Source organism: Dipodomys merriami, unplaced genomic scaffold (genome assembly GCF_024711535.1).
Source record: "Dipodomys merriami isolate MVZ:Mamm:240054 unplaced genomic scaffold, mDipMer1.0.p SCAF_37, whole genome shotgun sequence".
Classification (NCBI taxonomy): domain Eukaryota; kingdom Metazoa; phylum Chordata; class Mammalia; order Rodentia; family Heteromyidae; genus Dipodomys; species Dipodomys merriami.
In genome coordinates, this window is record NW_027205270.1 from 4,391,520 (window position 1) to 4,416,693 (window position 25,174).

Genomic DNA, 25,174 nt, shown 5'->3' on the forward strand with positions numbered 1-25,174 from the left:
TCCTCCAAATGAGAGAGACAGAGAGAGAGAAAGAGAGAAAGAAAGAGAGCGACAAGAGAGACAGAGACAGAGAGAGACAGAGAGAGAGATAAAGAGACAGAGAGAGATAGAGACAGAGACGGAGACAGAGATGGAGACAGAAAAAGAGTAGAGGATCAGAAGTAGTCTTTAGGAATCAGACAACACTGAACAGGTAAATGTCAATTACATAGACATTCTATAATCCACTAGGCAGAACTTGATCACATGGCAACATCTAACTACAAAGGTGGCTGGAAAATGGTGACATCTATGTGCCCGGGAAATGAAGGAAACAGGGTTTAATTAATACTTCATAATCCAACACCAAAGTTTCTGAAAATATAATATTTGACAAACTGTATATCTTACGGGACTCAAAAAGAACAAGACAGACTCTGCTTCTGAAGAACAGGTAAATGGTTGGATTTACAACAATACGGTAAGAGTAGTAAGCATAACAAACAAGGTCATGCTGGCTTAACAATGTTTTGTTTCAAGCAAACTGAATTGGTGCCTGGGCAATGAGAGGTTATGACTGTTTAGTTCTTAGGACAGTTCTGTAAGGCCCCATAATTGAAAGTGAATTATGGAGACTTCATAGGAGGCTGTCTCGTGCCTATTCTGTTAGGCATAATGACAAAGTCAATGTGCAGGATTTAACTGGAAGGTTCTAGATCAGCCATATAGATGAACTAAGCAACTTTCTCTCTCACAAGAGAAGGGCACCAACAGATAGATTACACCATTACTTCTTTTCCATCTAGAGAATTTTACTCTCTGTGACTCATTTCTATATGTGACAGCCTTGTTATGTCAATTTCCCTTCTTTCCCAATTCCTCTCTCCATGTGGTAGTCACCATCTTTTTTGTCAGGTTATTAAATAAGTCTTCTACTCTACTTTGTGTGTGTGTGTGTGTGTGTGTGTGTGTGTGTGTGTGTGTGTGTGTGTGTGTGCACACGCGCGCACGCGCACACACATGAATGTAACAGTCATTAGCCTTGAACTCAGGGCCTGAATGATGTCCTTTTCTCCCCTCTCCGCCTGCCCCCCCGCCCCCAAGGCTACTACTTGAGCCACAGCTCCAGTTCCAGCTTTTCTTTGGTAATTAATTGGAGGTAAAAGTCTCACAGACCCAGGTTGGATTTCAGTGGTAATCTTCAGATCTCAACCTCTTGAATAGCTAAGATTACAAGCATGAGCCACCGACACTTGACTCTAGTCCTCTTTTTAATAATTCGATAATTCAATTACTTTGCAGCCATGGCATATAATCTGCAGAAAATGAGAAGCCCCATAATCACACAGGGTCCATTTTCTCATTCTAATCCTCAAAGTGCCCAGCAAAGGCCAGCTCCAGAGACAAATATGAAACAAACAAATAAAGAACATTTCATGAAACATTTTTTTTATTCATCTTAATTTTGGCTTTAATCTTTACCTCCCATTTCCATTCTTTTCTTGGAACTCAAGACTTTTTTTTTTTCAAAAAACAAAAATGGTTAAAACTCATGATTATCTGGAACCGTCATAAATCTTTCTTCTCTCCAAAGAGGGAGGGCACACACTTTTTTAGTTTTATGCAGCATTTTCAAATATGCATGTCCATATATATAAATTTTATAAACTATCTAAAATAAAAACCCTTCATCCTTAGAGGTTATTGACATTGTCTGGTCCACTGACACATTGCCCTAAATAAAGTAATTCTATTCATTTTCATGAATGTGATGGGAGCTATATTAAAAAAATAGGATTTTAATCCCTGAGGTTCCAGTTAAAATGGAGAGGTTGCTATTGCAATGTGAGATCTTTAGAAATTACTTTTAAATAATAAGCACAGGTCATGCTACCTGAATCAGAATCACCTCCCTAGCAGAGTCATTTAGACAATTACATTTCCTGGGCTAAGGTCACCCGGATAACTCCAGCTTTCATGCTGAGAATCGCTCCTTTTGTAAAGGAATACCACAGCCATGAAGTCTGCACAAACTTCTGAGAACCTCAGAAATGAAGCGAAACCATCCTCCTGGTTCTCAAATCTCCATCCCCATGGTTGGCAATGGAAGCACAGCATCATCCCCAGTCCTGCAAAAGTTGTTTGTTTTACTTCTCCATAGACAACAAGTTGAAAGGGAGAACACAGTCCTCCTGGCTAGAAAATGGCCATGCCCTGCTATGACTCTGCCACCACCATGTTAGTAGAGCTGGGTGCACCTCCTTGGCTCCACCCGTCCCTGCAGGACCTTTCCCTTCCAGCGGTACCAGGGGTTCCAGCTGCTCCCCTAGTAGTATCGGTTCAGGCTCCGGGTGCCAGGTACCTCCGGCTGGCCATTCATCCAGATCTCCCTGATGATGCGCTCCCGTTCCTCCAGGCGCTGGGCACGCTCCAGCTCCTCCGCAGAGGTGAACACGTTCTTGTTCAAAGTTCTCTCAAAGCGCCGGTGTCTCCGCACCGAGAGGTCAGATGCTGTGTCCTCGCTGCCATCGTCACTGTCGCTGCTGTCGCTGCTCTCTCGGTCCTGCAGAAACCTCCTCCGAGGATGCCGTTGGCAGTCTGTGTGGCAAGAGATCCTCACCACCAGGGCAGCCAAGGTGAGGACCAGGCCGATGCACACGCCAGAGACAAAGTACAGAGCTGCCCTCTCAGGGTTTTCTGTAGGGAGAGGGGGGAGAAGAAAAGATTGCAGACATGGCAACTTCATCTGCGGGGGGCCAAATGGGGCTGGGGTCCAATGCCTCTCACTAGGCCCCAATACTTCGATGGTTACCAATACTGTCCTCCCAGGTGGCAAACTTCATGTTTTCAGTTCCCCATTAGTGGTAAACTGTGATTCTGCAAGGGATGATAAGTACATAGGGGATTCTTTTACTTCTTTTATTTTTCAACTTTGGAATTATTTCCAAATAAGTTCAAAGAGAAGAAAAACACATATGCAAACAATGGGGCTTAGATACATCTCATGTTTAAGATGTATCTGCCTAAAGACTCTTTACCTGTATCAACATTTTTTTGGTGCATGGGGGGCTTGTGAATTTCTCATGCAACATCTGAATTATCTTTAATCACTGTGATAGTCAGCTTATGAAGTCCCCACATCCTGGTATATGCCCCTAGGGGAAGTAATCTCTTTCTCTTAAGGGCTGTACCTAAAGACTTACTTTTGAGAAACAGAATATAGCAAACACATTGGGTGATTCTAAGATTCATTTGCATAAGGCTATATGATTTCATTTTGCTTGTTCTCCCTCCCTTCTTTCCTCTTCCCTCCCTTTCTCCCTTCTTTCCTCCAGCTCTGCTTCTTACTGGCCCATTCTGAAGAAACTATCTGTCCTATGAGAGCTGTTCAACAGAGAGGCCCAAGTTTCAGGGAGCTATAAGGATGGCCGCTAGCCAACAACCTTCAAGGACCTGAGTGGTGCCAATAGCCACATGGATGAACTTGGAAGTGAGTCATCCCTTGGTGAAGACTTGGGATGACCACAGGCCCAACTTTGCAGCAAGCAGCCTTGTGGGAGATCTGGACTGCAGCCTCATGAGAGTCCTTGAGCCAGAGAAGCCACTTAAGCCACAGCCCAGGTTTCTGAACCACAGGAAGAGACGTAAGTGTGTTGGTTTAAACCTTTATGGTTTTAGAGTCATTTGAGCATGGCAAAAGAGAACTAAAAGCATCAATCACACATCTAAAACCCATACTGTATAGGCATTTAGGGATGATCTCATCAAGCTAACTGAAAGAAGAATAGTAAGTATGGGAGTTTTTCCTTGGTGAGTGAAGAATCTCATCAGTCTGATGGTGAGCAATATGCTTAGTAGGCCCAGTGATGGCTCCTGTGAATGACAGACAGCCATTGGGTCACAGGTCTGACCCAAGCTGAAGATCAATGAGGATTTGGCCAAGTGAATTTCCCATATTCTACATTCATTTGTGAGTATGAATCACAATAATTCTGTTTTTGTGGTTTAGAATGATACATGTGGAATCATAGATGAGACATATTTGCTTTCTGAATTTAAGAATATTACTTAGATTTTTGTATCTGTGTATTTAGGTCAACAACATTTTAAAAAATTATTATTACATAGAGTTTTGTAGCATAGGGTTACTGAAGTATTTCTTCTCATTCTTCTCATGATTGTTCTTTTTTTTTTGGGGGGGGGGGTCCGGTCGTGGAGCCTCTGGGCCTAGGCGCTGTCCCTCAGCAATTCAGCTCAAGGCTAGCGCTCTACCACTTGAGCCACAGTGCCACTTCCTGCTTTTTTCTTTTTGCTTATGTGGTGCTGAGGAATCGAACCCAGAGCCTCTGGCATGCAAGGCAAGTGCTCTACCACTGAGCCACCTTTCCAGCCCCTCATGATTGTTCTAGTTACAACTCCAAAGTAAAAAAGGTAAGTGTGCATCACCATGCATACCTTTCTATTGGTTGAGATAGAGTCTTGCACACGGTTTGCCTGGGCTGACCTTGAACACTGATCTTTATGATCTTAGCCTCCCAAGTAGCTAGGATTATAGGTATCAGTCATCATGCCTGGCTTGCAATCATTTTCTTAGCAATAATATGCAAATTGTTTCTAATTTTTCACACTTTCAATCAATACTGTAGACAACGTACTAATATCTACATGTACTCATAGAATCACTTATGTAGGTTTGTTATTTAGAAATGGAACAGTTGCATCAAGACCATAGGCGGTTTTAAGTTCATATATTTTAAACTGTATAAAATCAAAAGCTCTGTCAGTCTAAGTATTCCTGCTTTCTCTGAAATCCTTATCAAAATAACAGCCATGTAAATTAAAAGAATAAAGAGTTCAGTGGAAAAGAAAGCAGAAGACAAGCATAGTAAGTGAAGCAGTCAACAAGTGCAGGCTGTGACTGGATTCTATCCAGATAATACCAGTAAACACCGAGAGAACCAAGCGAACGCAGGCCTTAAAGCACCAACAGTGCAGTAGGGAATTAGCCTCCTGCCTCCCTCTCTTCCCTCCCATTCCACTGCTAAGAAGTAAAAGGGGAGCTCTGGAAACACAATTGGATGGAGAAGCTAAGATCTATGGTGGTCAGTCTTGATAGCCAACTTGAATGGACTGAGTGCGCCTTGGTAATAAAGCACACATCTGGCTTCACTGTGAAGGTATATCCAAAAAGCATTCAGTAAAGGAGAAAGTCAGCCTGAATGTTGTAGCAGCTGTTTATCAACATAAAGTCTTTCCTACTCATGTCTTGGCTTGTTTGCTTTGTCCTAGGGTCTCTAGGAGGAGTCTTTTCACTCTAAAACAGGCTTGACTTGTCCTCAGAAATCTATTCTTAATTGCTAACAGAGTTGATTTTCTGCAAACTGTGTGTGTGTGTGTGTGTGTGTGTGTGTGTGTGTGTGTGTGTGTGTGTGTGTGTGCTCGCGCGCGTGCGTGCGCGCCAGTACCAGGGCTCAAATTCAGGACCTTGTGCTCTGTCTTAGCTTTTCTGCTCAAAGCTGATGCTCTACCACCTGAGACACAGCTACATTTTTGTTTTTTTGTTTTTTTTTTGCTGGTTAATTGGACATAAGACTCTCTCAGATTTGTTTATCAGGGCTGTCTTTGAATTTCGACTCTCAGATTTCAGTCTCTTGAATTGCTAGGATTACAGTCTCGTGATTCACTGGCACCTAGCTTGCAAACTGACTTCTCAAGTAGGACGTCACTGTATTTGATATGACAGCTAGCCAGGGAGCCCAGGGTCCTCCTAGGGCCCCATTAAGCTACTGACTTTCCCAGATCTCTATGGTTTCAGAAAGGCCTGAGTATCACCTCACTTCTGTGTACTTTTCTGTAGACAGGCCATGTTCACAATGGGAATACCTTCCGACATAGGAATGTGGACACCAAGAACTAGGAGACCCTGGCACGAAGGGAACCAACGTAATGCCTTTCAGTGGGCAGATTCTTTGTTGTTTCCTACTGGATTTAAGTGAGAAGAGGGATGTGCTCACCTGTTCCATACCTTGCAACTTCCCTTATGTCGTAAGAAGCAGATTAACCTTTCACACTTGAACTTTGCCACCTGAACCATATTTTTCCCCAGAGTGCAAAAATAGCCAGCAAGCAAATTAACTCAGCATATGTTATCGAGGTCAGGAAGCCACAGCCTCTAAAGATTGGGTAATACATCCTCTTCTAAGTCTGTTTCCAGTTCTTGGTTGTCAACAGAACAGAAAAAGGCCTAATCAACTTGTCAGCTGATGGATAATTAAAAATAATTTTTGATGACAAATCACTTTTTTGGCATAGAACACAAATTTAATTCAAAAACTTGAATAATACTATTATAACAAGACTTTTGTTTTTTCTATATATTTATTGAAAGCAACTTTCTCAACAACTAAATGCATAAAAATGAAAACTAGGAATAACATTTTCATTGAATCACTGAGCCTCATCTTGTAAAATAAGTCATACACATTTATATATGCAGAGAAGAAGGAGAAGAAGAAGGGAAAAAAGGAGGAGGAGGAGGAGGAGTATTAGTATGTAGCCCAGGCTAGTATGGAACTCATATGATCCTCCTGCTTTTGCCTCTCAAATGCTGGGATTAGAAATGTATGCTACCATACCCAAAGGCAATTAGCAATATATACCCATCAAGATAGAAGCTAATGAGGGGACTCATTCATCCCTTTGATTTTTTTTTTTTTGGTCAGTCTTGGGGCTTGAACTCTGGCCCTGGGTGCTGATCCTGAGCTCTTCAGCTCAAGGCAAGCGCCCTACTGCTTGAGCCACAGTGCCACTTCCAGTTTTTGAGTGGTTTATTGGAGATAAGAGTCTCCTGGACTTTCCTGCCTGGGCTGGCTTTGAACTGCAATCCTCAGATCTCAGACTCCTGAGTAGCTAGGATTACAGGTGTGAGCCACTGGTGCCCAGCTTCATTCATCCCTTTATGATGTCTATTTCTTATAAACTTTAATTTTGTGTTTCAAAATTCTTCTTTTACCTTGCAGCCTCATATAAAACATTATCTTACACTGAGAATCTTTTACTTCAAGTCATCCTGTTTCTCCTTCTTTCCTTCTCCACTTCCCTATATCCCAGCTATGAGGGAAGCATAAACAGGAGGATCTCAGTCCACACTTGCCCACAGCTCTAAATATAAAAACCTATTCAAAACTAAAGAGCTAAAACAAAAAGGATGGGAAAAAAGTTGTAGAGCACCTGCCTTGTGAGCTCTGAGTTCAAACCCCTATACCACCACCAACAATAAGTAAAAAGTAAAAGAAAGTAGAAATGAAGAAAAGAAAATGGAGAAAAACCAAAATGGGGGAAAAAAGCAAAACTGAATCCTCCTCTTATTAGTGTAGCAGCTGCTTAAAATGATATGCTTTGAACTTCACAAAATATTCTCCATTTTGATAGTATGAAATATTCTAACAAGTTTTCTTATAATTCTGTTAAGATCACTTCAAGGCTGTCAAACTAACATAATTGAAAATAGCCCTATCACCCTATTGCCAAAGAGAAAGAAAGAAAAAGGAAGAAAGAAAGAAAGAAAGAAAGAAAGAAAGAAAGAAAGAAAGAAAGAATGAAAGAATGAAAGAAAGAAAGAAAGGAAGGAAGGAAGGAAGGAAGGAAGGAAGGAAGGAAGGAAGGAAGGAAGGGAGGGAGGAAGGAAGGAAGGAAGGGAGGAAGGGGCTGGGAAGGTAGCTCAGTGGTAGAGCGCTTGCCTTGCATGCATGAGGCCCTGGGTTCGATTCCTCAGCACTACATAAGCAAAAAAGAAAAAAGATGGAAGTAGTGCTGTGGCTCAAGTGGTAGAGTGCTAGCCTTGGGCTGAAGAGCTGAGGGACAGTGCCCAGACTCAGAGTTCAGGCTCCACGACCGGACCCCCCCCCCCCAAAAAAAAAAAGAATACTAGGTTAAACCGGGCACTGGTGGCTCACGCCTGTAATCCTAGCTATTCAAGAGGCTGAGATCTGAGGATCACAATTCAAAGCCAACCCAGGCAGGAAAGTCTGAAAGATTCTTATCTCCAGTTAACCACCAGAAACCAGAAATGGTGCTGTGGCTTAAGTGGTAGAGCGCTTGCCTTGAGCTGAAGAGTTCAGGGACAGCACCCAGGCCCAGAGTTCAAGCCTCATGACCGACAAAAAAATAAATAAATAAAATAAAATACTAGGTTAGAATCATCTAATTTGAAGGGCACTTGTCTACATATTTAAGTTGCTGTTAGCAAGAATATTTCTTTAAGCAAGATTTTGGTCTGGAGTCTCTAAAAGAACATGTTGAATTTCAAGGAAGATGCAACATTACAGATATCTTAAACATTAATACCTAACACTTCAGTTCTAGTGATTTTTGAATAGACTTATAAATTAAGTGAACTAAGACACCTTTAGCTGGAAGTTCTTTTTTTTTTTTGCTTTATTTGCTTTATTTGCTTCTGAATTATTCATATAATTGTCTCTATTCTGCTTTGATTTTTATAAAGCTCTACCTAAATTTATTTATGTTAATCTGATAAGAATGATGCCAAATCTATTTTTCTGTTGGCAATGAAGATGTGTAGGGAGTTTATAAATATTTGAAAATGTAGAATTATTGGATTTTAGAGCAGTTATGGACTGAATTCATTCTAATGTGGAAAAATCTCAGTTTGGAACTTAAGTCACAAAGGTAGAATAGTCACTAAAACCTACATCTTTAATAGTAAATAAATAGAGCTGTTTTGAAAGTTAATATAACAAAACATTAAGACAGAGTAGCTATACAATTCCAGTAATTTTTTTTAAAGATATGGAGAAAAGATCGCTTCATTAACATTCTACAGAAGGCTATTATGAAAATTCTCCCTAATGAAAAGAATTTAGAATGGGCTGGTTTAGGAAGTATGACTTTGAGCATATAAATTAGAGATAAGTTTGTATTACTCAGTAGGGCTTGGCAATAAAAAGATTTTGATTCCTGGCATTGGGGAGATTTGCCTTCTTCATCAAGCTAAAGAGGTTGAGCCAATTATAATTAAGCCATGGCTTTTCTAAATGCACAAAAGAGAGGGACAGTCCTGTTTTGAATATAACACCCTTGAAGGAGCAGTCATCAACATGAAGCTGGAGCTGCTCCCATGGATGGGGAAGGAGCACTGGTAGAGGAGTGAAAGTAAATCACTGTGAATGACATTTGGTGTCCATTTCCTTTGGATGAAACTGTGAGACCCAGTTCTTGTTTTCTAGCTTTTAGTTGGTGGTGGTAGGGCTTGAATGCAGGACTTGGGTGAGGTCCCTGAGCTCTTTACTTAAGGCTAGCAATCTTCCACTTCGAGCCACAGCTCCACTTACAATTTTGAGTGGTGAATTGGAGATAAGAGTCTCATGCGTACTTTTCTGTTTAGGCTGGCTTTGAACCATGATCCTCAGATCTCAGCCTCCTGTGTAGCTAGGAGTATAGGGATTAGCCACCAGTACCTGGCTCTTCTCTAGCTTTTTTCCCATGGACCTGGGGAGAGACACTAATATAGCAGACACTAGGTGTTAGCAAGTACATGGTTCCAAGGAAACTGCCATTGACAGAAAAATGATGTTCAGGATGCAGAGAATTCCATACTTGGTACTTGGAATAGACTACATTATTGTTGTATACATTAATACTGTTAACAAAAAACTAATTCTTATTTCATACTGTTTATCTGAAAAGTGAATCTGCTTGATTCATTTTTCCCATAACCATTCTCCAACTTCCACTAAGGACACATTGCCTTAAATGAATGTAAAATTTTCAATTTGTTATTTAAATTAAGCACAACAATTTTTACTTTGCTTTGGGGGGCACCATGTGCTTTTGGGAAAGCATATATTCACACAAGGTAAGGAAATACTGGACAGATGGCATGATTTAAAAACAATTGAAGATAACATGAAATTGGCCAAGAGCTTCTCTATGCCAACTGAGCTATGCAATGCATGCTGGGAATTTAAAATCTTGTTTTTTGCTTTTGTGTTTTTTTTTTAAGTTCTCAAGAGTTTAGGTATCCACTCAGGCAACAAACAATGTACCTCTCTAATGGAGCATAATCTTGGAATGCCATGATTCTGCCTGTTTTTCTTGCAGACTTAACCTATATATTCTATTAGAGTTTTCAAAATAGAAAGTTCCCATAATCACATTGGCCATATGCTAGCACTGGCCTGTAAATGCTGGTCAGACAGAGTGGAAAAGACTGAACAACTCCTTCACTTTCCAAACCCACCACAAGTGGAATCTCTCTATGTCCCCTTCCCTAACATTAGAACTTAAGAATGTTTAAAAATACATATAGTCAGACATTCTTGTTATGTCAGCATGTGGGAGATAGAGGCAGGAAGAGTGAATGTTTTTGAAGCCTACCTGGAGATACCCGGTGAATTCAAGGCTGGCCTGAACTACAGATCAAGCCATATATACATGTACAGATATACAATTGGCATATGTGCCTACATAAAGAAAAGGAGATACACTAATAAGGAAGGAAGAGAGGGATGAGAAAAGGACGAAGGAAAGGAGGGTGAGAAAGACAGATAGCCCTTCTCATCTTACTGAATCTTTAATAGATTCTCAAAAAATTCCTTTGTGCTGGTCATCTACCTGTATCCACTACTACAACTTGGCAGAGCAGGTAAGTGTTGTTATTCTTGCTTAAAATAGGAGGCTCGTGTGAGTGAGGCAAGTCTATATACTTTTATCAGGAAAGGAAACTCTACTCAACAGTAAAGGAAGAAAATTAAATCATACTATCACGTCCTGCCCTTACCCCACCTAACTTTTTCTGGGATATTTGGTTTGGTTTTAAAAGACAAGGCCTCATTATGTAGCCCAGGTAGGCCGGGAACTCTCATTCCTCTTGTCTCAGCCTCCTGAGTGCTTACAGAGGATGTGTCCCCATTCCTGGCTCACAGGCCTAGGCCCGACATTGAAATCATTTTTGAACTCTAGTTTGGAAATTGTTCTTCTTATTCTAGTTTAACTTCTTGATCCTATTCTGGTCCTTTGAATGAGAATACATTCACTTATTCACATAGTATCCTAGACACAGACTCCTACAGATGTCCAACCACACAGGGCAAGGGGTTTTGTCTGGCTTCACTGGACCCTTGACTCATGTCTTAGTACAGCTATCATCTCTGATGTAATTTGTATCATGCTTCTTCCTCATGTTTATGAAGATATAAAAACTGGAGCCCTGTGATGGTTGTTTTTGCTTTCCTCTAATCCTTTCTGCTCCAGGTCACTTCCTCTTCACCAGTGATCCACCCTGGTTTTGACCAAATCCAGACTGCTGTTAATTACCCAGGAAGCCAGTGGGGAGGGCTATTGTTGGTTGTTTTCCCTTAATAAATAAAAATAACTGTATTACTGAATCTTGTTTCCTGCAGGGTCATTGTTTTCAAGGGCAGGAAGAGGCCCTATGTGGAGGTCCCTGGGCTAATTTCATTTTCACCCTTGGAGGTCAGATGATGCCCAGCAGGTTCTGCAGGAAAGGACAGCAGTAACCACGCCAGGCCAGGTCTCCATGAAAGGGTAACATTTTCCCTTTCTGGCTATCTTGCTGACCCTGAAGCTTTCAGTCCTTTAAGTGGAAGAGATTAAAACTTTGTTTTGTTGTTTTGTTTTAAATAACAGAGCTTCTGTGGAATGAGGGAGGACTGAGCTATGTCTCTGATGAACTCTTAGGGCATTATAAGGATGTCTCTTTATGGTATCTGCCCCAATCCATAGAAAAGAGAAACTCTCACTCACACTTCTGTCCTCTCTGACATGTTGGAGAAAACTTCCTTCCTCCTTCCGTCCTGGACTGTTACCCCTCAGGAAAAAGGGATACGAGAAAAATTATCTCCACCAGCACAGCTCTGAGGGTGATCCTTTGATTTCATCCCCTTTCAAAATCTCATCTCCTACGCAATAAAAACCCCCACAAGAAAGCTCCCAGTTCCCTAGGCTTCTTCCCAATCCACTGGTGATGATGTCCAGTGGAAAGGATTCTCCAAGATCCTGGCAAAGGGCTGGGAAGTTGGCTCAGTGGTAGAGTGCTTGCCTTGCATGCATGAGACCCTGGATTCGATTCCTCAGCACCACATAAGCAGAAAAAGCTGCAAGTGGTGCTGTGGCTCAAGTGGTAGAGCTCTAGCCTTGAGCTGAAGAGCTGAGGGACAGCGCCCAGGCCCAGAGTTCAAGCCCAGGACCAACCAAAAAAAAAAAAAAAAAAAAAAAAAAGATCCTGGCAAAGACTCAGTCAAAGATACTTTATCTATTTGTACTCTCTCTCTCCCTTGTCTCTCTTACTCCTCCTCCCTCCTCCTTTCCTCCTTTCCCTTCTTTTCTTCCTTTTTTACTTCCTTATTTCTTCTCTAGCCTGCATCTGAATCTACTTGCACTGAGAAAAGGCTTCATCCCCACAGCCTCCCTGGGATACAAGTGAAGAAGACAGAGAGAAGACCTTGTCCTGCTCTCTAATTTGGCTTTCTCACTGCTAAAGTCCATGCAGTCTGATGTTTTCTGATTCCTCAGGGTTGGAAGGAAAGAAGAGCAGATAATTTGGTTCCTTCGATCTAGTTGGCACTTCATGTAATTTTGTTATAATTAGTGATATAACTGTTAACTTTTCCACATGTCACTAAGAAGCTTTTAGGGTAGAGCCCATGTGACTCACTGTGGACGTCCAGAACCTCCAGCACAGTGCATTGTCCATGATGGGTTTCTCCCAAATAGTTATTAAGTTAAATCAGGAGCATATAATTTCTAAACTTTCAGTTGAACATTTGTTCACTTAATATTGCATTATAATTTATGTAATAAATTTGCAAATATTTACAAATACTTCTGCATATTTGTTCCTTTCTAGTATGACATTAATTTCAGTTAATACAATTCTGGTGAATTGGTACACATCTGTGTATGTAAGTGCTTGTGTGCATGTATGTGTGTACATGCTTACATACGTGGTCTATATGTACATATATACACATACATAACACTAAAAGAACAAGGAAGAGAAAATATATTAATTAGATTTCTTAATTATAGCCATTCTAACTGGGGTGAGGTGGAATCTCAATGTTGTTTTGATTTGCATTTCTTTTATGGTTAGAAAAGTTGTTTCTTTGAAGAACATTTGCTGTTGGGGGATTTAGTTTATTGAGTTCTAAGTATATTTTAGATATGAGACCCTTGTCCGTTGTATGGCTAGTAAAGATCTTCTCCCAATCTGTAGGCTTTCTTGTATGGCTAGTAAAGATCTTCTCCCAATCTGTAGGCTTTCTTGTATGGCTAGTAAAGATCTTCTCCCAATCTGTAGGCTTTCTATTGATCTGCTAGCTATGTCCTTAGCCATGCAGAAACTCTGGAGTTTCATGCTATCCCATTTGTCCAACCTTTCTCTGATTTGTTGTGTTTCTGGGTCTTTATTAGGGAAATTCTGGCCTGTGCCAAGGAGCCCTAGAGTTTCTCCTATTCATTCTTGTAATGTTTTCAGGGTGTCTACTTTACTTCAAGGTCTTTGATCCACTTGGAGTTGATTCTGGTGCAGGGTGATATATAAGGATCTAGCTTTAGTTTTCTACAGGTAATTAACCGATTTTGGTCAGCTCCGTGTACTGCAGAGGCTGTCTTTCTTCCATTCTATTTTTTTTTCTCCCTTATCAAAGACTAGGTGGCTATAGGTCTGTGGGTTCATTTCTGGGTCTTCAGTTCTATTCCATTGGTCCTCAGGTCTGTTCTTATGCCAGTAACAAGTAGAATGGCTATAATCAAGAAATCTAATAACAACAGATGCTGGAGGGGATGTGGCCAAAGGGAAACCTACTGCATTGTTGGTGAGAGTGTAAACTTTTCAACCATTTTGGAAAGCAATGTGGAGGTTCCTCAAAAGACTACACATAGAGCTCCCCTATGTCCCAGCAATCCCACTTTTGGGCATTTATTTACCCAAATGATCACAAACAGGCTATACTAAAGCTACCAGCACAACTATGTTTATCATAGCATTATTTACCATAGCTAAGATATGGAACCAACCCAGATGCCCCTCAGTAGATGAATGGATCAAGAAAATGTGGTATATATGTTAGGAAATGGAAAGACTTGGAAAAATTATATTAAGTGAAGTAAGCCAGGCCCAAAGAAACATAGGCCCCACGGTTTCCCTTATTTGCAATAACTAGTATATGTCTGAGACAAGCAGAAAAGGTCAGATAAGTTGATATTAGGCAAAATGAACCCCAAGTATTCAAATGCTTTTTCTTTCATGCAATTGTTTCTAACATATTTATAAGATGACTTCTTTGTTGCTTTGTATGTCTCTCCCCACGATATATCCCTTGCTTTCGCTGTATTTGATGTTGGTATAATTTATGGAGGGGAAGGGAAAAAACAAATTGTTTAAATAGGGGTGCAGGTGGACCCATTGCAACAATGAGATGTACACGTCGTTATGTTGAAAAATGAACTTTACAATTTTGGCGGGGAGGGGGGGGAGGAGGGAGTTGGGGAGCTGGGGGTGGGGAGATGGAAAGGGATAGGAAGAGGAAACAAAGGAGGCAGCAATGCTTTATAAGAAATGTACTCATTATCTTGCCCATGTAATTGTAACTCCTCTGTATAGTATTTTCACAATAAAAAATGTTCAGGGAAAAAAAAAGAAAAAGAAAATGTGGCATATATATTATATATACCTTATATTATATATACATATATATATATATATATATATATATATATATATATATAATGGAGTTCTATGCCGCCATCAGAAAGAATGACATTGCCCCATTTGTTAGGAAATGGAAAGACTTGGAAAAAAATTATATTCAGTGAAGTAAGCCAGGCCCAAAGAAACATAGGTCCCATGGTTTCCCTTATTTGCAATAGCTAGTATAGTCTAGGACAAGCAGAAAAGCTCAAAGGCTATGTACATATGACCAGATAAGATGATGTTAAGTGAAATGAACCCCATGTAAGGGACACAAGTGTTTTTTTTTCTTGCTTGCTATTGTTTTTAACGTATTTAAAATGTACTATGTGATTTTTTTTTGTTTCTCTCATACGTTCTTCCCCCACAGTATAACCCTGTTTTCATTGTATTTAATATCAGTGCCCTGCATCTTGTATATACATTTTTCTAATTTGGGGAGGGGAAGGGAAAAAACAAAATGCTGAAATAAGGATACAGGTTGACCCACTGCAACAATGAGATGTACAAGACACTATGGTGAAAACAAACTTGGGGGGGCAGGGAGGAGTTGGGGAGGTGGGAGGGAAGGGATGGTAGGGGAAAAACAAAAGAGGAGGTAACAATGCTCCATAGGAAATGTACTCATTACCTTACTCATGTAAGTGTAATCCCTCTGTACAGTATTTTTACAATAAAAAACATTTAAAAAAAAAAGAAAAACACCCTAAAAAAGAAAATATATTAAATCAGTATAATCTCACAATTTGAATGCAGCTATAACATGTAGACCTTTTATTCTTTGTCTGTTATAGAAATATGCATATATTTATTTGCATTTACTTGGCCACAGTCAGTCTCCATGTAATTATCAACTTCTTCTTTGGGTATAACTTTTCTACAACATGCACCACTATTCTGCATTGTTCCATAGTCTTCCCCCAGTCACACCTTAACAGTGGTGATATAGTATTCTATTCTATGAATTACAGTTTATAAAAGTGATTTCCTGTCTGTGGATATTTAGGTTGTTGGAAAAAATTACAAAAAATGAGGAAAGAAATATTTTTGTGCTTAATACTATTTCCTTTTTAACTTGTGTGCTGCTCATTATCTTCAATGGATTATCAAAAAAGAAAATGTCAAACAAGCAGGGGGCCAGTGGCTCGTTTCTGTAATCCTAGCTACTCAAGAGCCTGAGGATCGCAGTTCAAAGCCAACCCAGGCATGAAAGTCTGTGAGACTCTTATCTCCAATAAACCACTCAGAAAACAGGAAGTGGTGTTGTAGCTCAAGTGGTAGAGCACTCACCTTGAACTGAAGAGCTCAGGGACAGTGCCCAGGCCTAGAGTTAAAGCCCCATGACTGACAAAAAAGAAAAAGAAAAAAGAAAAAGAAAATATCAAACAGAATATACATTATTGAAGCTCTAGATACACATTGCCCAGTGGTCTTTTGTTATGTTAATATTGTCACTATGTCTCCCTTAGTGAAAGTATTATTTTCACCAAAATCTTTTTCAGAACATTTCCTCTAGCAGGGGATATTCCCATTGTTAAAAGGCTTACAAATAATGAAGTTCAATTATTTGTGGAATAATTTATTCCACAATTTTTACTCTGGATATACAGTGCCTTGAGCATTACTTAGGGCCTGAAGACATAAAAGTCCCCAGAACTTCACAGGAATAAATAATAAATCCATCATTTCTCAATGGTCCAAATTCGTGACTAGCATCAGTTAAGTTGTGGAAGGTTAAGCTCTGTCACTCCTGGGAGACTTTCTCCCTCATACTAAGCTTGGAAGCAAAGTGATTCAAATTCTGGCTACTATGCAGTTAGCACACACTCAACGAATACTGGTTAAAGATAAATTAGGAGAAATATTTGTAAAATGTAACACAAAGGACTAATACATCTAGAGCATCAAGAAAAAGGCCTAGAATGAAAAAGGAAAACAGACATATGAACACATCACAAAAACAGCAATAAAATGGCTCTTCAACACATGAAGAAATACACAAAGTTTGTGGCTGGGCGATACCGGCTCACGACTGTAATCCTAGCTACTCAGGAAGCCGAGATATGAGGATTGTGGTTCAAAGGCAGCCCCAGCAAGAAAGTCTGTGAGATTTTTATCTCCAATCAACCACCAAAATACCAGAAATGACACTGTGACTCAAAGTGGTAGTGCACCGGCCTTGAGCAAAAGGAACTCACAGCACCCAGGCCCTGAGTTCAAACCCAATGACCAACCAACCAAATAAATAAATAAATAACTAGTATATGTCTGAGATAAGCAGAAAAGGTCAAATAAGATGATGTTAGGCGAAATGAAACCCAAGATAAGGACACAAGTGTTTTTTTCTTTCTTGCTATCGTTTCTAACATATTTATAAGGTAATTGTTTTGTTGCTTTGTATGTCCCTCCCCCATGGTATAACCCCTACTTTCACTGTATTTGATGTTGGTATAATTTGGGGAGGGGAAAGGAAAAAAACAAATTGTTTAATTAAGGATACAGGTGGACCATTGCAATAATGAGATGTACAAAATGCTATGTTGAAAAATGAACTTTACAACCTTATCAGGGGGCGGGAGAGGGAGGTAGTCTTGAGATGGGAGGGCAGGGATGGTAGGGGAAAAACAAAGGAGGAGGTAACAATGCTTGATAAGAAATGTAATCATTACCTTGCTCATGTAATTGTAACCCTTCTGTACGGTATTTTCACAATAAAAAAAATTTATTATAAAAATGAAAAAAACAAGGCTTGGCATGCATGTTTCACAAGCCAAATCTGGTCATATACTCCTGTTCTCATAAATAAAGTTTTATTGGAATACAGCTCTGTCCATTCACAAACCCAGTGTCTCTGTTTTTGTTTTTGTTTTTTAGGCTGAGAAAGAGCTGTATTATTAGAACAGAGATGATTTACTCTCTGGCCCCTTACAGGGAAGGTGGCAGACCCCTGACCTGAAGAAACAAATTAGATAACACTTAGGTGTCATTTTTTTAGTTCATCAGATTATGAAAACTCCAAAAACATTGAAAACACTGGTAAAGCTGTTTCTTAAACATATTTTAAGGAGTGAATTGATAAAACTCTTTAAATGTCAACGTGTCAATTTTTTCCCTAAAAATTCATATGCACTTTAATCCAGCAAGGTTGCTTTTAAGAATTCTGCAAATGCTGGGCTGGGAAGTTGGCTCAGTGGTAGAGCACTTGCCTTGCATGCCTGAGGCCCTGGGTCCGATTCCTCAGCACCACATAAGCAAAAAGAAAAAAGCCGGAAGTGGCACTGTGGCTCAAGTGGTAGAGCGCTAGCCTTGAGCTGAAGAGCTGAGAGACAGCGCCCAGGCCGAGTTCAGGCCCCACAACCGGACCCTCCCACCCCCCAAAAAAAGAAAAAGAATTCTGCAAATGCATTTGAACAGTTAGGTCACAGACGGTAATTACAGATCGATACATTCACAAAAAATATCTAAGTGTCATTTAATTTCTGTTTCTGTAGATCAAGAATGAGCAACCTTTATCTATAAAGGGCCAGTCTCTGCTCTAACAACTTAGCTCTGATGCAATGTAAAAGCAGGTGCTCACAATATATATATGCATATACATGACTGTCTTTCAAATAAAACTTTATTTTTCAGGACAGGGATCTGGCCGGATTTGGCTTGTGAACTAAAGTGTAATAATTCCTGTTGGAAAATATCTGGCCCATTTCCACTGGCCATTTGTAAACAGCTGGTTAAACTGTGGGTGATCCATCCATACAAGAGACAGTATACAGCTGTCTAAAAGAATGATGGTTGTCTCTGTAGGATGACCTAAAATAGCTCCAGGGTAGGTTGTTCAGTGAAAAAAGAAAAGCATAAAACAATATATTTGAAAAAATAGGAAAAAATTCCAATATGGTTGATATACTGTGTGCACAAAATAGGAAAGTTGGAGATCGTGAGTTCATATTTCTTCACATCTGCATGAAGATCATGAGTATGTAGCATAGTGATAACTTAAGGTTGTGAAGTATTTATGCAGCATTAGAAAGAATAAGAAGATGTCATTTGCAGGCGGATAGATGGACCTAGAACATGTTAAGTGAGGTAAGCCAAACTCAAGAGAGGCAAATGATGCATGTTTTCTCTCACGTGCAGAAGCTAGATCTAAAATGCACTGAGAATGTTCAATTATATAGGATTATATGCATTAAAACATAGTAAGAGCAAAGAAAGATGCTCTTAGGAGAGAAACACAGAGGTGTAATGTCTCTGTGCCTCTAATCATATAAAATAATATTTATTGGGGCTGGGAAGTTGGCTCAGTGGTAGAGCGCTTGCCTTGCATGCCTGAGGCCCTGGGTTCGATTCCTCAGCACCACATAAGCAAAAAGAAAAAAGCCGGAAGTGGCGCTGTGGCTCAAGTGGTAGAGCACTAGCCTTGAGCTGAAGAGCTGAGGGACAGTGCTCAGGCCCAGTGTTCAGGCCCCACAACCGGACCAAAAAATATATATATATATATATATATTTATTGACATGAACTCCAGCAAATAGAAACAAGAGGGTTTTTTTCCTTTGTTGCTATGTTTGTTTTCTTTTCTTTTTGTCCCATTTGTTTGTTTATCTGTCTTTGGGAGGGTAAGGGGAGAACGGAGAAATGGAGGGACAAAAGGTGAGCAAATACAGCAAGCAGTACACACTAGACACTATGTTGAAAATTAACTACACAACTTGTGGGTGTAGATGGGAGGGAAAAACTGGAAGAGAGCGAGGGAAGGGGTGACAGTGTCCAAAAAGAAATGAATCCATTGCCTGACTTATGTAAATGTAATTCTTCTGAACCTTTATAGTAACAATAAAAAACTTAAAAAGAGATTGTGAATGATATGGACAGGGAGGCTGTAGTTTTAGTCTTCTTGCTACATGTCTGTTTTCTTTTTTATATTGTATGGTTATTGAGCCATGTACATTCACTTGCTGATTTACTAAGCCTCTGATAGCTTCTATGAACTATCAGAGGATATGCTAAGGATGTACAGTAGCTAATAAAAGAAACAACAATCTCTCTGCTCCTGGGAGTTTGTTTTCTAGTAGGGTACATAGGTAATAAACAAACTAAATATATTATGAACCAAGTATATTATATCGTGTTAAGGGGATGTGGAGAAAACAGGAGAAACAGAGATGAAGTCTTAGATATAAGCAGGTAGATGGATTGACAAGCATGAGACTCACCACAAAGGTGATTTATTTTTAAAGAAAAACTTAATCCAGGTGATCATATTTAATATTCAAATCATTCAATTACAATGAGTAACGGCTCCATTTACTCTTTCTAATGACGCTATTCAAAGTTATTCATGAGGCTATAATTATTAATGAGAGTATTATCTTCATTATAAAGCGTTATGTTCTGGTTCTAATAGCTTGCTTGCAAACGGTTAAAATAAGAAAAGTTAACTCTAAATCCAAGTGCTGAGAAAGAAGAAAATAAAACCCATGTTGGGGGAAATATGGATGGAAAGAAAACTAACTCCTAGTGCTTGCTTTAGGCTATTGGCCTGAAAGCTTCTACCATTCATAGCTGAAAAAAAATCCTGTTAAATAATACAAAAGTGTTTGGATTTTATCTCGGAGATACTGAGGGGCATTGAGGGATTCTGAAAAATCAGAAAGAATGGCATCATCACAGGTGCATCTTTGGAAAGAACAGGTTGCTATAAAGTGTGGACTATGAAGTAAGATTGGAGAAAGGAAGACTAAGGAAAATGCCGTGATGGCAACTCAAGCAGGATGATGAGCATCAACTACATCAGTGCCAGAAGGAACAGAGGGGATGTCACTGATGGGCTGCTTCACAGCCTGACCTTAGCCAGTTGGAAAGAGGCAGTGAGCAGCCCTACATAGCTACACAACAGAAAGAGTACATTTAAAGAGGACAGTATTCTATTCTAGGTTCACAACACATCCAGGACACTTAGAAATGTGTAGCTCACAAATTAAGAAAAGATAAAAAGATGGTAACTGTTTAATGTACATGTTAGAAATAAAAATCAATATTCCAATAAATCACATTTATTACAAAGTCAAAGCAATGGTTTATAAACAGAGGAAAATACAAACTATACATAACACACCTGTAGAATCCGAGAACTCAGATATAAATTGCAGCAAAACATGGTTACACTTATATACGAATGTACACAAATACTAAGATTGTATTCAATGTGCTCAGTGATAGGAGGCTTTATTCACTTAATAAGACATCATTAATATTTCTATTTCAATTTACATTCCCTATTTTCTCATTTTCCACTATATAAACAGTTCTTTATAGGGATGTAGAATAGTTCTACATCCCTAAAGTTCTACATCCCTAATTATCTGCTTGGGACAAATTCTTAACAGTGGGATGGATTACTATATTACACACACACACACACACACACACACACACACACACTTTACTACCAAATTACTGTCTTGAGAAGCTGTAGCATTTCTAATTCCATTGACATTATATATACAAGTCCTCATCTCTACTCATATTCTCTATATTTCCATCTTGAATTTATTTGCTAGAATTTAAACTATTTTGTTTCCTTGATATTTTGTTTTCTTCCTTTTGCAAACTGTTAATTTTTATCCTTTGTTAATTTTTCTGTTAGGAATTTGGAAAAGTGGTTATTTTGTTAACTTTAACAATGCATAGTTAATGTGACATATATTTTCTTTTATTGTAAAAAAGGGTTACAGTTAGTGTCACCTCTTCCCTTGTTTTCTCCCAGTTTTCTTTTTCCCTCTGCACTTTTTTTTCTTAAAAGTAAAAAAAAAAGTTTACATTGTTTTCAGTACTGGAGATTGATCCCAAGCCCTTGTACTTGCTAAGTAAATATTGTTCATTACTGGAAAAGTCTGTGATTGAAATGGCTGTTGTGAAGAATGGAAACAAAATGTATCCAGAAGCAAACAGAAAGACTACAGAACTATTTGAAAGGCTCAACTGAAATTAGAGTCATGAGTTTCTACTGGTTTCAACCTGCAAATGCAACTAAATCTGGTAGCTTGGTGGCAGAAGGAAAGTAGTCACCTTTTTTAAGTGGTCACATATCTAACTGTCTGTCTAGAGAGATATCCAGAGACATTAAGCAAAGCAAAACAATCAAAAATTAAAAAGTCACGTTAGACGCATAAGTACAATTTGGGGATTCAAAGCATAGAGTATTTCCACGTATCTGTAATGGCTCTTTTTATATGAACAGAATCTGGTCTCCAGAAATAATCTTCAAGGAGAAAGGCAGCCATCTTAACAGAAAATCAACTTTGAATCAAGAAAGAGGAAAAGACCAGGCATGCCTCTAGCTCCCTCTCTCCCAGAATATTGTTGATAAATACCACAGACAGCCCCAAACACAGTACATACATACACACACACACACACACACACACACACACACACACACACACACACACACACACACACACACACACACACACACACACACACACACACACACGTCAAGATTTTACTCTGCTGGTTTAATGAAAAGCTGGACAAAGGAAGAAGGCAGTTTTGTGTATTAGCAAGTTTGTTACTAACTCAATGGACCACTTCAACAGGACAAGAGTCAACTTGTATTACTCAAGCTTCTCAGAGGAACAGAACCAATAAAGTTCACATATAATTATAAGAAGGAATTTATTAGATTTGTCTACACAAATCAGATCTGGACAGTTCTAGAATGGCCATCCACAGGCTAGAGAGCCAGTCCAAGAGACTGGAAGCCTCAGAACTAGTAGAGCCAGGATGCAGTGCCAGTCAGAAACTGAAGACCTGAAAAATCCCTGGTTCAAATCTGCCTTCAAAGGCCAAAGATGTCCATAGGAAATGGCAGAAGCAAGAAGCGCACCTACTTAAGAAGTATAGAGCATGCCTGAGCACAAACTTCCAACAAGAAAACACGAGCTTTCTTCCACGTTTTTGTTCTATCTAGGCCCCCAACTTATCAGATGGTCCCATCCATGTTCAGATGAGTCATTTTCTCATAGAGGTTCATGCCACTCCTTGCTAGAAGCACTCCTGAAAACAGAACCAGAAGTTTGCTTTATCCATTTCGGTTGACAACCCAGTCTAGTTGACAACCAAGATGAACCGTCACACAATTAATACATGGAAAGAAAACAGAAGGGGTGAGAGACTTTTCAACAGTTGAAGACTAGATATAGCAAAATGAGATCATAAGAAAACTACTCGACTGGGCTATTTCCCACAATTTCTAATGTCATACTTTGCAACATTAGCTACCCCATTTACTATATTTTCCTTGGAAACTATTATTTTCACCTTCTTAGTTTAAACTTTATTATTTAGTTTATTTTAAAATCAGGGCTATTCCCTATTTCACCATTGATATTCAATCAGATCTAACAAATGTTACTTTAGCCATTCTATTTTCCATTGCCTGGCACACTCTTTGCATCCCAGACCACACTTACTTAAAAGAAGCACTATCTTCCAACATCCCTAGCAGCATTTTAATTCCAGAGTATGGCATGGAAAGACAGAAAGCAGGAGAGGACAGACAAACAGGGCCATGTACCCTTTCAGCCCTGACAAGTTCACAAGGCACTTGGTAAAACACCAGCCCATTCAACGAGTTCCACATTCAGTAGTCACATTCCAGGGTCATGCTGACTGAAATGGACAATTGCCAGGGACCTCCTGTGCTGAGCAGAGCTCCAAAGTCCAGTACTCTGTTTGCTCTCACCAGAAATATTCTCTTGCAACTGCTGGTGTACAGGTATATTTTAAGAACTTGCAAACCTCCAGGATGTCAGGAAACCATTATCCAACCACCTGAGAAGACAAGATGCCGGTTTCAAACATCCTTATTGCAGCTTCAGCTCCACTATCCCTAAAAGAGACTCGAGGAAAATACCAGAAATGAAATTCCTCAGATATGTGGGTATGCAGGAAAGGAGCCACCTGGCACCAGAAGGTTTTAAGGGAGCTAAAGAGCTGACCAATGGCCTGGACTTCACTGAGCTTTGAGACAGAACCCAGGATGGGTCGTGCATGTGAACTACAACCTTTCAATCAGGATAATCCCTGAGAACCAACAGGTTGTATGTCATCCACGTTCCCCTCACCAAACAAAGTCATGAGCTTCCCTTATTCTCAACTTTGGCTCAACAGGCCATGATAAACAGAAATACCAGCTTTTATGTTTGAACATCAAAGGAAAAGAAATCATAGAAATCAGAAAGCAAAAAACATCCCTTCCCTATGGGAAATCAAATAAGAACCGCAGTCCCTTTCTTTCCACACTCTATCTAGAAACAGCAGGCAGAACAAAACAGAACAAAAGCAAACTATCAAAAATTTAAAACCCCCGCAAGCAGCACAAGAGCAAGTTGAGCATTCAACACAGATAGTGGATTTCCATGTAAATTTTAGAGGCTTCTTTGATCTGAACAGCATTTTTTCCTCAGAAATAATCTTGAGGAGAAAATTAACTATCTTAGTAGTCAACTTTGAATCAAGGAAGAAGGAAATACAAGACTGTCCCTGACTTTCCCATACCTTCTGTGGCCATCTCTCCCAGAAAGAAATAGCCCGTGAACACAGTAACACACACACACACACACACACACACATACACACACACACACAACCTGTGTAGGGTGGAAACCCACACAGAAATCACCTAGTCTGCAATCAGCAACTTCCCTCATCAGAGTTGATGCATTAAGACAGACATCACCAGTAGCCCCAGGCTACTTCAATCACCCACTTGTCTGAAAAGAAACCAAACATTTCCATCAAGATAAAACTCTCATAACCCTTCATCTGCCAAATTCCAGAGAATGCCAAACTTGACTCCCAACCAGAAGACCCTTTTATCTCAAAATTCATCAGGGCAGAACTCTTACTGTGATTACATAGCATTCTCTCCTACTACAAGATGGAGAAGCAGCCCTGGACCCTGCCCCAGCTCTCAGCCCTGGCCCAGCCAATGCCAGGAACTTACCTGAGACAAAGGAATAGGCAGCTAGGATATTGCTGAGCAAACTCATGTCTGTGTGCTGTGTGATCGCTGTCTCGGCGTGGGGCCTGATGGCCAGCCTCATGTGGCATCCAGAGGAGAGTTCTTGAAGATGTTTCAGCCAAGTCCACCTGGCCACTCTCGCTCTACCTCTCTTCTCTTCTGTTTGGAGACAAAGAGTGGTGATGATATGCATTCTGCTTCCAGGGGGCTTTATTCCAGGTGTCCTAGACTCAAACCAAAAGCTAGTCTCCTAAATGCCGCTTACCTTTCCCAGCAGGGAGCCACTAAGATCCCAGAAAAAAGAGCTTGTAGTCTTTGTTCAAGGAGCTTCCTCATTTTCAGGGAGGCAGTAGGGCTTTACATCTGAGCCTCCTGGCCTTTCTCTTTTCTCTTTCCAACTCCTGACTTCAACATGCCCTCCCCTATTACCTTTCTTGAC

General features: G+C 39.9%; 1 protein-coding gene across 16 annotated transcripts in view; it reads right to left on the reverse strand.

Annotated features, from left to right (window-relative positions):
* Positions 1-1,423: 1,423 nt before the first annotated feature.
* Eva1a (eva-1 homolog A, regulator of programmed cell death) overlaps positions 1,424-25,174 on the reverse strand; it is a 52,190-nt gene continuing 28,439 nt past the window's right edge. For 11 of the 16 annotated variants that reach the window (XM_069989079.1, XM_069989086.1, XM_069989077.1 and 8 more), the window contains 2 exons: positions 24,718-24,894; positions 1,424-2,676 (listed from right to left, as the gene is read on the reverse strand). In XM_069989079.1, coding sequence (XP_069845180.1) covers positions 2,306-2,676; positions 24,718-24,817 — 471 coding nt within the window. In that variant the 5' untranslated portion in view covers positions 24,818-24,894 and the 3' untranslated portion in view covers positions 1,424-2,305. Of the gene's footprint in view, positions 2,677-16,011; positions 16,055-20,811; positions 22,767-23,454; positions 23,544-24,717; positions 24,895-25,000 lie in introns of those variants that run through there. The other 5 variants (XM_069989087.1, XR_011365316.1, XR_011365315.1 and 2 more) reach the window with 5 other exon arrangements.